We start from the raw sequence: 15,414 nt of genomic DNA, 5'->3' as shown, positions 1-15,414 counted from the left end.
TTCTACTAAGGTTCACTTTGTCTTTCATCCTTTCAAGGGCTATAAATTAAGTACCAGTTATGCACTGGGGTCAATCTAAGTTTTTGGCCTCTATTAGAGAAGTTATTTGGGTTCAATCCCTCTGCTTGGCACCTTGGACAACCGTCTTCTGCTATAGTCTCGGGCCAAACAAAGCCTTGTGAGTGGATTTGGCAGACAAAACTGAAAGAAGCCCATCATGTGTGTGTGTCTTTGTGCCTGTGTTTGTATCCCACCACTGCTTGACAAATGGTGTTAGTTTGTTTACATCCCCATGACTTAGCAGTTTGGCAAAAGGGACAGATATAATAAGTATCAGACAGCTAAAAGAAACTACCGGGGCCGATTCATTGAACTAAAAATACATCAAGGTGGTGCTCCAGCATGGCTGTGGTCTAATAACTGAATCAAGTAAAAGATAAAAGGCAACACATCTCTAAAAGTAAACCTAAGCGCCATGAAGTATCGGTAAACTCCGACTGATTTTCAGCAGAAACCATTTCCACTTGACTTGTGCCACTACAGCTCCTCATAAAAGCATGAGCGTCACAACTTATAAAAAAAAAGTTTTATACTCCATGGCTATTCAGGAAAAGTAATGGAAACACACAATCACACATTGGTTTACTCTGGTTGAGAACCTTATGATAATGTCCAGATTCAGAGACCAAAACAAGGAAATTAATTTGTTGCTTAATAAAAACAAAAAAAAAGACAAAAAAAAATGGAAAAAAAATTGAATAATTGGAAAAAATACGAAAAAAAATTAGACATAGGACTGATTTCAATAATTCTTATTGAATTATTCAATAGCAAATATTGTAATGATGCTTTTAACAGGAATGTGTTTTTTTTTTGTTTTTTTTTCAATTATAAAATTCTGTGCTGGACAGAAGTGAAGAAGAGAAAAAAGAGAAAAGCTCTTGTTGATGGCCTTCCTACTTAATGATTCTGTGGTTATTGTGAAGAAGATTAGTAAAGTTATTAAACTATAACATAATTGAGACAAAGGAAACAAATACTATCACGAAGAGAGGTGTTATATACATATATATATATATATATATATACATATATATATATAACATGTCTCAATCTCATTTGACCACTTTTTTTTTTGCAGTCTTATAAACTTCTTTTGTCTCCATAAAAAGAAGCAAAAATTATTTCTTGTCGTACATATATGTGTGTGTATGTGTGTGTCTGTGTGTGTGTATAAAGATATATAGATATGTATATACATACACACACACACACACACACATATATATATATATAATAAAACAATACTGGGAGGATAAGAAACGGAACGAAGCGAAGAATCGAACGAACCCGACGCGAAGCGGTGTCAGACAATAATTACAGTATATATATATATATATATATATATATACACACTTATGTATATATATACAAGTATATATATACATACATGTATGTAATCAAACATATATACACATGCACATACCTACATCTAGATCTATCTTACTATCTCTCTCTTTCTCTAAATACACACACACACACATACATATACACACACATACATATACATGCACAAGTAAGCACATAAGTGCAAAACAAGATGGAAAAAGTAGTACTCAAATACTGAAGGCAGAGTAATATACTGTTTTATTAAAGCTGAAAAAAATCTTGTGAAACTCTGAGTAACAGTTTGTGAAAATTTACTCACCTTTGATAAAATAGTATACACACACACACGTATATAAACTTATATATTCACATATAAAAAATTATGAGTCAGAGGCTATGCAAGCATGTAAGGGATAAATGTATCCATAGGTACTACTGGTGTATTACCTCACTATGTATAGACCTTGCTATAAGGCTAACAGTTGTTGGTAATCTATATGGTAAAAACGTGGTTTAATATATTCAGATAAGAAAAGAAATGGAGCAAGAATTAACAGTTAGGAGTTGATTATTGGCATTAAAATGTCATAGTTTAATTGTAGTTCAAGAACATTTACAGCTGTTTCAGTTTATTATTTCGAAGTAAATTTGCATTTTCTCGTTCTATTTAACAAACATCGTCAGAATGATTTAGAGTTGATCAGAGGAATATATAGGAGAAAAAGGGAAATGAAAAGAAAAAGGAAAAAAAGGAAAAGTTCGTTAAGTCTTTAGGCTTACATTTTTGTTCCCTTTTGCGTTCCACATGTGTGTATGTTTCTTCAATTAGATAAATACACATATATGTATACATATATCTTGGATCTATCTATCTATCTATGTATCTATCTATCTAGATAGATAGATAGATACACTGACAGATAGATAGATAAATTGATATCAACATACACACACACACATATATATATATATATAACTATGTGGATAACTCTAGTGCTAAAAATAGCTCCGATAGTATAGCCACAGATAGTATATTTATTTGTTATATTTCACTTTCCTTCCGTTAAATGTATGTTATTTCTAATTGGAAACATCTTTTTCTGTGGCTATACTATCGGAGCTATTTTTAGCACTAGAGTTATCCACATAGTTGTAACTCTCTAATAATTTATGTATAAATTTGTATTTTCTCCGTAGTTTTTTGTGCTAAACCACTCGGTGTTAAATTAAACTAATATCAATTTTTCACCCTCATTTATAAATATATATATATATATATATATATGATTTTGATTTTGATTTTTCCAGTTTCAGCTAATTAGCTGTGGCCATGCTGGGGCACCGCCATTAGAAAAATATGGAACACTTCATATATAATTTAAAAATAAAAAAAAAAACACACACACACAAAGATGAAGTAAAAGAACAAAAAACAGGGTAAAGTAGGTTGACGCTGAGAAAACATGGCAGAAATACATACACATCCAAAGAGGGAGAGGGGGAGGTTTAACAAACAAATTAAAAAAATTAACTAAAACAGGATGAAGGAGACAAAAAAATAAACAGGATAAAAGCTATGAAATCAATTTACCTCAATGCTTAGTAATCTTCCAATAAATGGATCTTGGCCTTCTTCATCCGTGTCATTGAAAACTAATCTTTCTGAATCTGGTACGACTGATAAGGAAGAATCTGGATTGAACTCAGCACAGAATTTAAGCTGACAGCAACAGCTGTGACGAGGAATTCTGATAAATAGCAGTGTGGTTAGAGACAATCAAGATGAGGAGGAGGAGGAGGAGGAGGAGGAGGAGGAGGAGGATGATGATGATGAAGATGATGATGAGGAGGAGGAGGATGAGGAGGATGAAGATGATGATGATGAAGATGATGATTATGATGATGAGGAGGGGGAGGAAGAGCAGAAGGATAATGATGATGATGATGATGATAATGATGATGATGAAGATGATGATGATGAGGATGATGATGATGAAGATGATGATGAGGAGGAGGATAACGATGATGATGATGCCAGTATGGCACGACGTCACATACATAACATGATGCAGTAGAATTAATTCAAGCCAATACACAACCGGTGGTCATTTTAGCATCCCGTCATCTCAAGAGGATAATCTAAAGATCACCCCCCACCCCCACCGTAATGATGACAGTCATCGCCACCACCACCATCCTCATCCCCATCATCATCATCATCATCATCATCATCATCATCATCATCATCAGTGTTTTAACGTCTACTTTTCCATGCTTGTATGTGTCAGACAGAGTTTATTGAAGCAGACTTTCCATGGTCAGACGGCCTTCCTGTCACCAAACATCACCTGCTTTCAAGCAAGGCAATTCCCCCACCACCACTACGACCTAACATGTTTTAGAAGAATATCAGAATTCAAGCCATGCATGAAAAAGTGGACCTTAAAACAATGAGGTTCAAATTCTTGTGGCATTGTGATTAACCGGAAAAGACAGAGTTTCTTACACTGGCAAATATGAGACACCAAAAATGATTTAAAATATTGTAAAATATTGTAAAATATTGTAAAATAGTGCCATATGCAATAAGTGGATTTTATTGAAATGTGGAAACATATTCTTTCAATAATAGGGAAAAGACCTCTTAAGATAAGGAAAAAAAGGAACAAAAACAAAAATAAAATATAAATCCTGATGTGGTTCTTTCCCCTTAAAGAGAATATTCACCCTCTCTGTCATCTCAATGCCTCTCTCTCTCTCTCTCTCTCTCTCTGTCTTACTCTGTAAGGAACTATAAACAGCAGCCATAGTTTCCAGTCAAATAACCACTTATGCTGTAAACCAGTGGTTCCCAAAGTTTCAAGGGGGTGTTGAGGAAAAGTGGGGTGATGTTGGGGTAGCGATTCATGTAAAAAGTGGAGTGCTAAAGGGGTAGTGATTCATGTAAAAACAATAAAATAATGTGTCCATTAGGTTAAGTTTTATTTGTGAAATACAGTTGCTTTGAATTTGCTTCAGAAAGGGGTCTATGTTTGTGATGGTTAGTTGGGGTAGGAGTGCTAGGAATGTGGTCAGGATATCAAGGGGTCGGCAGCCTAAAAATGTTTGGGAAACACTGCTGTAAACCTAGGCAGAATTTGAACTTGAAAACTTCATCTATTTGTGAGTACTGAAACGAAATATTCTTCTTAGCCATTTCTTCCAGTGTTCAGCCATTTCTACTAAGAAACACATCAACAGAGTGAAGCACACTGCTGCTTGCCCATAAACATTTACACAAGCATAAATACATGCACACAAAACAGCCATGTATTGAGGCAAACACAGAGAAAGCCAGCAAGCAAGCCATGCAATGATTATAGGGGGAAAATGCAAAGTTGAAGCATCACATTATTAATCAAATAATGTTTGTTGGCTGCCAGTTAAGAGTCAGGTAAAACAATGTGGTTTATTTCAGCTTCTAACTCTATGACATCCCTAACTTCTAAGAACATAAATTACAGCAGCTGGCTTTAACTTCCCCCTTTTTATTCAATTTTGTGCTAACAGCGGTTAATTTCGCAGAAAAACTTCATTATCAATAATACATGTTTGACATCAAATGCAATAACATGGTGGCAGTGGTGGGGATTATAGTGGTGGTGGGAGGGGGTGATAGTTTTGGAGGTAGTGTTGGTGGTAATATAGATAATGACTGTAATAGTGTTGGTAATGGTAGTGATAGTCTGGTTATAGTGGTGATAATGTTGGTTATGATAGTGATAGTGTTGCTAATGACAATTATAATGCTGGTAGTGATAGAGTTGGTAATGGACATTATTTTCAAAATACATACATACATACACACACACACACACACACACACACACACACACACACACACATATATATATCAAAATCGAAGAATCAAATCAAATCGAAATCGATCCACATCAATGGAATTTGTAGTTTGTGGTACCAGTGCCGGTGGCACATAAGAGAAACATACAAACGTGGCCGTAGCCATCACCGCATCGACTGGCCTCCGTGCTGGTGGCATGTAAAAAACACCATCCGAGCGTGACCATTCGCCAGCCTCGTCTGGCACCTGTGTTGGTGGCACATAAAAAGCACCCACTACACTCACGGAGTGGTTGGCGTTAAGAAGGGCATCCAGCTGTAGAAACACTGCCAGATCTGACTGGCCTGGTACAGCCTTCGGGCTTCCTAGACCCCAGTTAAACCATCCAACCCATGCTAGCATGGAAAGCGGACATTAGACGATGATGATGATATAAAGCTGAAGTTGTCTGTGTATGGCAGGTTTGATAACCTTCAACTAACACTATCTTCCTCCGAGACCCTGCAGCACAAGTTGACAAAAATTGAGAGTATGATAGAAGAAGGCTTGCTCTTCCTTCAGCAGAAGAAAAAAATCCAAATCAGACCATGTTAACACCAAAAATTATTTTAATCAAAAAGGTGATTTTTTTTCTATGAAAATCCCTATTTTTTACGATTTTTTGACTGCTGTTCACCATTTTTCGGTGTATTTCAACCAGAAAAATGATCACTTAAAGAGAATAACAAGCTACATAATGCAAAGTTTTTACTTTTCAAAAATTCCAATCCTAAAGGGTCGAAACAAACCCAAGCAACGCCGGGCGATACTGCTAGTATATATATATATATATGTGATGAGCTCCTTTCAATTTCCATCTACCAAATCCACTCACAAGGCTTTGGTTTTATCCAAAGTTATAGTAGAAGTCACTTGCCGAAGGTACCATGCAGTGGGACTGAACCCAGAACCATATGGTTGAGAAGCAAGCTTCTTACCACACAGTCACACCTGCATCCATTATCAAAATTTCATGCTAATTTCTGCTCCAGAACACCAACTTTAATAATGGCAGAGTTATTCTACTAGATTCTCCATTATTTTCAAAATTTACTGATACTAAGACAATGTAGTTGAACAGAAAAAAAAATGGTAAGAAAATCCATGAAGATGCTCAGTAGTTTCAGGGCTTTACACCCTATGACAATTTTACTGAAAAGATTTTTGAAAAGAAGACAAATACTGAAGTCGACCAATGATTTTTTTGTGTTTTGTGTAATTTCACTGCATTTTAAATGAAAGTTTACTAGAGTTTAGATAATGGTAATAATAATGATAATAATAATAATAATAATAATAATAATGATAATGATAATAATAATAATAATAATGATAATGATAATGGTAATGTAAACAAATTAAAGCTGAAATTTCTAAGTATGAAAGAACAGTTTCTCTTATAAAAGACTTCATTAAAACAACCCAGGAGCATACTTAGATACGTGTGTGCACATGTGTGTGTGTGTGTGAGTATATTTGTGATGCATGTGTATCTATGTGCATGTGTTTGTGTATGTATGTGTATATATATGTGTGTGTGTATTTGTGTGTGTGCACTTGTGTATGTATGTGTGTGCATGTCTATCTCCGTGTGTGCATATATGTGTGCACAGTGCAGTGATGCATGTGTATCTATGTGCATGTGTTTATGTATGTATGTGTATATGTCTGTGTGTGCGTCATGTGTTCATATGTATGTGCAGTGCATATGTGTATTTGTGTGTGCAGGTGTGTATGTATGTGTATGCATGTCTATCTCTGAGTGTGCATATATGTATGCAGTGCAATGCATATGTGAGTGCAAGTGTGTGAGTATGTATAGATGTATTTGTGTGTGCTCATGTTTGTATGTGCATGTATGTATCTGTGTGCAATGCATATGTGAATGCAAATATGTTTGACTGTGTGCAGTGTGTGCAATACATATATGCATGTGTGAACATCTGTGGGTATACATGTGTGCATGCTTTGTGTGTACGTACATATTAGGAGTGCACACAACAGGACAGCGATGCATTAAGGCACTTTGCAAATTAGGAATGAAATCCGAATATAAGACTTCCCATTAGCTTGAATCTACATCAAGTGCTGTTAACAGTTCCTTCAAGAACATTGCATCAAACTCCTTAAGTACATCATTATTAATTGGTAGGATACAAATATTTAGAGAGAAACAAGAAGAAAAAAAATCATAATACAGGAAACAAAACCCACCACGCTGATGTATACGCAAGCTTATATCCTTTCGAAACAAAAGTAAGAACAATACAACATAATGAAAGAGATTTTTTCTAAAAATCCAACAAAGAAACGAGAATGGTAAAGAGCTGCTTCAATGAATGTGATAACTCAATTAGAATGTTATTGTATTCTATCAGAAATGATATCCATCTGCCAGGATCCACTTATATATCTGGTACGATTGTTGTTAGATGCAAGCAAGTAGTTAAGGAGAAAACAACTTGCTGTCCTCTAAATGCTTAATGGCCAAGATAAGGGGTACTTTCGGCTCATTGCTTATTGTTATATGTCAAACACAGATAATGAAGTCAGTGTGTGTTTCGTGGAGAAATTATTCTGCAGTAAAGAAAAGAATTCTCTGACTGTTTCCAATGAAACAAAATTCAATAAACAATAGAGCATAGATGTGGCTGTGAGGTGAGACGTTTGCTTCCACTACATATTTCCAGGTTCAGTCCCACTGCAAAGCACCTCAGAAAGGTATTTTTTTATGATTCACTAGGCTGATCAAAGTTTTGTGGGTGGATGTGGAGACAGAAAATGAAAGAAGCCTGTCATATATACACAGACATCCCAAAAATAAATATGAGGGGGTGACTGAGAAGTTCCTCACTTTGAGTAAAAGGAGAATCAGTTGATTATGATTTTATTCAATATATTTATGGAGGCACGCAGCCTAGTGGTTAGAGCAAGGGATCGCGGGTTCGAATCTCAGAACAGGCGATGTGTGTGTTTATGAGCGAAACACCTAAGGTCCACGCGGCTCCAGCAGAAGGTAATGGTGAACTTCTGCTAACTCTTGCACCACTACTTTCTCTCACTCTTTCCTCCTGCATCTTGCAGCTCACCTGCAACAGACCGGTGTCCTGTCCAGGTGGGGAACCTTTACGCCAAGGAAACCAGGAAACCAGCCCTTATGAGCCAGGCATGGCTCGGAAAGGAACAAACAACAAATTCCCCTCTCAGATTAACACACTGCAGTGGTCCTTCAGGTTTTCTAAGTCTTGTGAAGGAGCTTGGAAGGTTGGGCTTCTAGCCAGGTAATTCATGATACTCTTAACCCTTTAGCATTCAGCTTACTCTGCAAAATGTAATGCTTATTTATTCTGATCATTTTTAATTAATCAAACATTATCTTATACAGTTCTATATTTAAGAGAAGAGGAAACGTTGTGTTAACAACAAACAAGATTAGGACAAATATTCGTCAAATGTAAATAATGTAAATAATGCACAAACACTCACGGAGTGGTGGGCGTTAGGAAGGGCATCCAGCTGTAGAAACATTGCCAGATAAGACTGGAGCCTGGTGCAGCCTTCTAGCTTCCCAGATCCCCGGTCGAACCGTCTAACCCATGCTAGCATGGAGAACGGACGTTAAACGATGATGATGATCTTATAGTTTTGAGATTTCAACAGTGTGTTTGTTTAGTTTTATTGAATGGCATTCTAGGGTAGGTGTAAAAAGCTGAATCTTGCCAGTTTGAACATAAAATAACTGAAATATTTGAGCCGGATAAGGTTGGTTTGAACAATAAAGGGTTAAAGCCAGGAACTTTTCAGCACCACCAGCTTGCATATGAGCCACATGGTTCCAGGCTCAGTCCCACTGTGTGGCACCTTGGGCAAGTGTCTTCTAGTACAGCCTCAGGCCAACCAAAGCCTTGTGAGTGGATTTGGTAGATGAAAGAAGCCTGTTGTATATATGTATATATATATCATCATCATCATCATCATCATCATCGTTTAACGTCCGCTTTCCATGCTAGCATGGGTTGGACGGTTCAACTGGGGTCTGGGAAGCCAGAAGTCTGCACCAGGCCCAGCCTGATCTTGCAGTGTTTCTACAGCTGGATGCCCTTCCTAACGCCAACCACTCCGTGAGTGTAGTGGGTGCTTTTTACGTGCCACTGGCACAGGTGCCAGACGAGGCTGGCAAACGGCCATGATCGGATGGTGCTTTTTACGTGCCACCGGCACGGGGACCAGACGAAGCTGGCAACAGCCACGGTCGGATGGTGCTTTTTACATGCCATATATATATATATGTATGTGTGTGTGTATATGTTTGTTTGACACACAAACATATACACACACATACATATATATATACATATATACGTCGATCTTCTTTCAGTTTCCATCTACCAAATCCACTCGCAAGACTTTGATCGGCCCGAGGCTATAGTAGAAGACACTTGCCCAAGGTCCTACGCAGTGGGAATGAACCCAGAACCATGTGGTTGGTAAGCAAGTTACTTACCACACAGCCACTCCTTGACTTTATTTTTAAAATAGTTGGATAAAGAAAAATAGGGGTTTGTAACATCATCATCATGATCATCATCATCGTTTAACGTCCGCTTTCCATCCTAGCATGGGTTGGACGATTTTCACTGAGGGCTGGCGAACCAGATGGCTGCACCAGGCTCCAATTTTGATCTAGCAGAGTTTTTACAGCTGGATGCCCTTCCTAACGCCAGCCACTCTGAGAGTGTAGTGGGTGCTTTTTACATGCCACCGGCACGAGGGCCAGTCAAGCAGTACTGGCAATGACCGCGCTCAAATCTTTTTACACATGCCACCAGCAGAGGTGCCAGTAAGGCGATGTTGGTAAATTCAATAGACTACACGTTTTTTCTGCATAATCATCATCAACCTTTGGACACTACTGTCTCGGGTCTTAGGACTCATAGGGGCAGTTACATGGTCTCCCTGATGTATTAATGACTGAGATCCCAACATTCCTCCCTGAACAAAACGGCAAACTGTCACAGAGTTACTCATCTAGGACTGGGTGGACTGATGCAACATGAAATGAAGAGTTTGGTGCAAAAACACTATGCACTACCTGGTCCAGGAATTGAAACCACTGTCTTGCAATCACAAATGCAACACCCTAACCACTAGGCCATCTTCTTTCATTCATGCTTAATGCCAATATAAAAAGAAAGAAGGGAGGTAATTAATATGTTTTCAATATTGTAAATCAACACTCAGTGTTAAAATGAGAGCAGACTAAAAGGATACTGCCTTCAAGAGAAGCTTTCCATTTATCTACAGGTTCAGACTTCTTTAAGGGGATTGCATGATTCAAAATCTGTACAGCCTCTTCATCAGAAATATCCTCTTCAATCATGAATTCGACCAAAGGCAAAACTTCTGCAGTAGAAATAGAGAAATGGAAAAAGAGGAGAAAAAATATATATATATATTATCGAAAAAAATAAAAAATAAAATGAGGCAGAAAAGAAACAAAACAAAAAAAGAACAAACAATTTGTTTGATGTTAAAAGCTTAGAAAGAAAGCAAAGAAAAAAAAAGAAAAAGTGGGGAAAAAAGAAGAAAGAAAAAGAGAAAAAAAAAGGCAGAAATTAATAATCAACTGTTGATTAAATCATTGCATGGCAGAAAAATAATAATAATAATACAAATAACAACGTACTTTGAACCCAAAACTGTTTGAAAAGATTTGGAGACTATGCATAATAATAATAATAATAATAATAATAATAATAATAATATAATAATAATAATAATAATAATGATAATAATAATAATAATAATGGTAGTAGTAGAAATAATAATGATAATAATAATAATAATAATAATAATAATAATAATAATAATGATAATGATAATAATAATAATAATAATGGTAGTAGTAGAAATAATAATGATAATAATAATAATAATAATAATAATAATGATAATAATAATAATAATGGTAGTAGTAGAAATAATAATGATAATAATAATAATAATAATAATAATAATAATAATAATGATAATAATAATAATAATAATGGTAGTAGTAGAAATAATAATGATAATAATAATAATAATAATAATAATAATAATAATAATAATAATAATGATAATAATAATAATGGTAGTAGTAGAAATAATAATGATAATAATAATAATAATAATGGTAGTAGTAGAAATAATAATGATAATAATAATAATAATAAATAATAATAATAATAATGATAATAATGGTAGTAGTAGTAGTATAACAACAACAACAACAACAACAACAACAATAATAATAATAATAATAATAATAATAATAATAATAATAATAATAATAATAAGAGAGTGACTTTAAAAGCTTACTGGACTATTGAAATTACAGCATTTTATCAGCATCTCTGGAGTATTTGAAGATCAAATAGACCAAATTTGGCTGGACTGAACATTCTCTGGAGGAAATCAGGCAGATGGAACTTGATAATCAAGTGTAATAGATTCTCATATTATTATAGATCTTACTAAGAATTTATTATTATAATTATTATTATTATTATCATTATTATTATTATTATTATTATTATTATTATTACTATTACTATTATTATTATTATTATTATTATTATTATTATTATATTCTTTTATTTTTCATTTGATATATATATATATATATATATATATTGGTTTTTCTTTTTTGAAACATGGGAGGTGAAGTTTTAATATTTGCTATTATGATCAAAATATGGAGAAAAAAAATTATCAGTCGGTTAAAGATTAATTTATGAGTTTCCAGCGTGAGCTTCTTAATGACCTCGGAAAGCGGAAGTAATAATAGTGGCATTAACGAATCTCTAATGTGGTTGAAAGAAGATTTTGGCACTGAAGGTATTCAGGAAGGTAAGTTATTAGTAAAAGTTTTAAATTAAAAGGTATATAGGTATATATATAAAGGTAAGTATATATTAATACATTATATATATATATATATATAGGTAAGTATATATATTAATACATTATGTATATATATATATATAAGGTGACAAGCTGGCAGAATCATTAGCATGCCAGGCAAAATGCTTAATAGTATTTCATCTGCCGTTACGTTCTGAGTTCAAATTCCGGCATGGTTGACTTCACCTTTCATCCTTTCGGGGTCAATAAATTAAGTACCAGTTACGCACTGCGGTCGATATATTCGGCTTAATCCGTTTGTCTGTCCTTGTTTGTCCCCTCTGTGTTTAGCCCCTTGTGGGTAGTAAAGAAATAGGTATTTCGTCTGCCGCTATGTCCTGAGTTCAAATTCTGCCCAGGACTGCTTTGCCTTTCATCCCTTTCAGGGTCGATAAAATAAGTACCAGTTGAACACTGGGGTCGATGTAATCAACTTACCTCTTGTTCTGAACTTCCAAAATTTGGAATATATATACACATTATATATATATATATATATATAGTGTGTGTGTGTATGTGTGTGTGGTGTGTGTGTGTGTGTGTGTGTGTGTGTGTGTGTGTGTGTGTGTGTGTGCGTGTGTGTAAATTCATTTCATGTATTTATAATATAACATAAATATGTGAACTGGCCAGTTTAAACAGATTTATTAAAACTAAACAAGACAGTCAGCTCTGAAACTTTGACAGGAATTAATTGAACCATAATTTTAGGAAAAGTAATTATGGTACTAATGTTCAGAAGATGAAACCACAATATTAATTAATTAATCTATAGTGAAACTAGGATTGTTCAAAGAATATGTTTCTCTATATTGATTGTAAACATGGACTTTGGATAAAAACATGAAATAGCATAAAAATTAAGACTAATATAAAAAGAAATGTAGACACCTTATTAAATATATATGTGTATTTTTTCTGATATCAATTGATATTTTTTGTATATGTGAATTTATTGCATTTTAGAGCAGCCAAATGGATATTCCCCACGTAATGCTAAGTACATCAACCTGACCAGTGATGAAAAACAACTAATATTATTTTATCTTTTATCTGTTTCAGTCATGAGAAACAAAGAAAAGATTTACAGTCGAATGAAGTGACTCCAGTAAAATTATTTAAAACCAGGTATTTAATATTCTACCATATTCTACCATATATATATTCTACCATATATATATAAATATATTGTGTTGCTTGTCCTGTTTTCCATTTGTGTTTTTTGCTGTTTGAAAAAATAGTTCATATTCCATCTACTATTTTTTGTTGTACGCATTTCATGACGTCCTGTGCCCACAAATGCATATATATACATATAGATGTAAGTATGTACATATATGTATGTATTCATATATTTATGTTACATATGCTGTTACATATGCTGAATAGCTAAGTCACAGGGACATGAACAAACCAACGCTCGTTGCCAAGCAGTGGTAGGGGACAAACACAGACACAAAAGCACACACTCCTTTATGTAAGTGTGTGTGTGTATGTATATATTTTATTTGTTCACGTCTGGGCTACAAAAGGTCTTTGTATATTTTTCTTGATTGTAATCATTCATAACAAATTGTAATTCCTGATGAGGAATCTAATTTGTATTTCACGGAGGGTTTTTCGTCTTTGTCTTTGGAATGAATTAGACTCAGAAACAATTTGTAGAATGTATATTGGTTCTGTACCAACTTGGATTTGAATTGAATTAAAGTTTGTCTCCACTTCATCATCGTCATCATCATCATGGTTTAAAGTTCGTTTTCCATGCAGGCATGGGATGGACGGTTTGACTGGGGTCTAGGAAGCCAGGAGGCTGCAGCAGGCCCCAATCTGATCTGGCAGTGTTTCCGCAGCTGGATGCCCTTCCTAATGCCAACCACTCTGAGAGTATAATGGGTGCTTTTTGTGTGCCACCGGCACAAGAGGTCAGAGGAGCTAGCATCGACCACAATCGGATGGTGTTGCTTACATGCCATTGGCACGAAAACCAACATATATGAGGACAGCTGCATAAAGAAGTGCCAAGCTCTAATTGTGGAGGGTACATGTGGAAGGGATAGACTCAAGAAGACATGGAACAAACTTATTCAGAAACACAGGGTCAGCAACACACAGGTCAGCCAACTATAGGGAATCTGTGTCAGCATATTCCATCTGACTCATTCAAGCATGGAAACACGGAAGCTAAATGATGATGATGATGATGATGATGAGGATTATATTTTTTCAGAGATGACAGAAATGAGAAAAAAAAGAAGAAAAAAAAAACCACTTACCAAAGTTGATAAATGAATGAACAAAGGGTTGTTGGCAATTTACACACTGGTTTCCTTTCGGGTTTAATATTGGGTTTGTGGTTGAACAGCGATAACACATTGGCTGCAAATCCTACAAATAACAAGAGTTTTATATATATATATATTAGACATGTTATGAAACTTTGTTTGGCATGATCTTGGCACAAGAAACTATTAGTAGCACATAGAAACATGTATAGTCTATTAAATAGTATTTATTTCTCACTAGATGGAGTACTTTTCTTGTTGATCTTACCATCATGGAACAGTTCATTATATATATATATATTATATATATAAATTAATAAGGGTAGTTATAGAAATTGATATTTATCAATTAAGACCAGTGGTCTAGCATATTAAAAAAGAATCGAAGATCAAAATATTTATATATACCATTAAGGACTGACACGAAAGTGGACAGTCAACATGCTAGATATAGACGTCAAATCGCCATTCACCACAAAAGATTATGTTCTCAGATCAAACTCAACAGTTTGATCTGAGAACATAATCTTTTGTGGTGAATGGCGATTTGACGTCTATATCTAGCATGTTGACTGTCCACTTTTCGTGTTCAGTCCTTAATTGGTATATATATATATATATATATATATATATATCATATAATAAATATAAATAATATATATATATAATTATATATATATATATATATATATATATATATTATATATATATATATATATATCTATAATATATAATATAAATAATATATATAAATATATGAATACATACATATATGTACATACTTACATCTATATGTATATATATGCATTTGTGGGCACAGGACGTCATGAAATGCGTACAACAAAAGATAGTAGATGGAATATGAACTATTTTTTCAAACAGCAAAAAACACAGATGGAAAACAGGACAAGCAAC

At 34.6% G+C, this 15,414-nt stretch overlaps 1 protein-coding gene across 1 annotated transcript in view; it reads right to left on the bottom strand.

Moving 5' to 3' along the window:
- Positions 1–14,612, bottom strand: part of LOC115209115 (intraflagellar transport protein 122 homolog) — a 35,328-nt gene extending 20,716 nt beyond the window's left edge. Inside the window, exons 1-3 of the mRNA XM_029777244.2 lie at positions 14,491–14,612; positions 10,541–10,672; positions 2,981–3,057 (exon numbers count right to left, since the gene is read on the bottom strand). Coding sequence (XP_029633104.1) covers positions 2,981–3,057; positions 10,541–10,672; positions 14,491–14,590 — 309 coding nt within the window. The 5' untranslated portion in view covers positions 14,591–14,612. The remainder of the gene's footprint in view (positions 1–2,980; positions 3,058–10,540; positions 10,673–14,490) is intronic.
- Between the last annotated feature and the right edge of the window lie 802 nt (positions 14,613–15,414).

This window comes from Octopus sinensis, linkage group LG3 (assembly GCF_006345805.1).
Source record: "Octopus sinensis linkage group LG3, ASM634580v1, whole genome shotgun sequence".
Lineage (NCBI taxonomy): Eukaryota > Metazoa > Mollusca > Cephalopoda > Octopoda > Octopodidae > Octopus > Octopus sinensis.
Note: the sequence above shows the minus strand (reverse complement) of the source record. Positions and strands in the feature narration are given on the sequence as shown.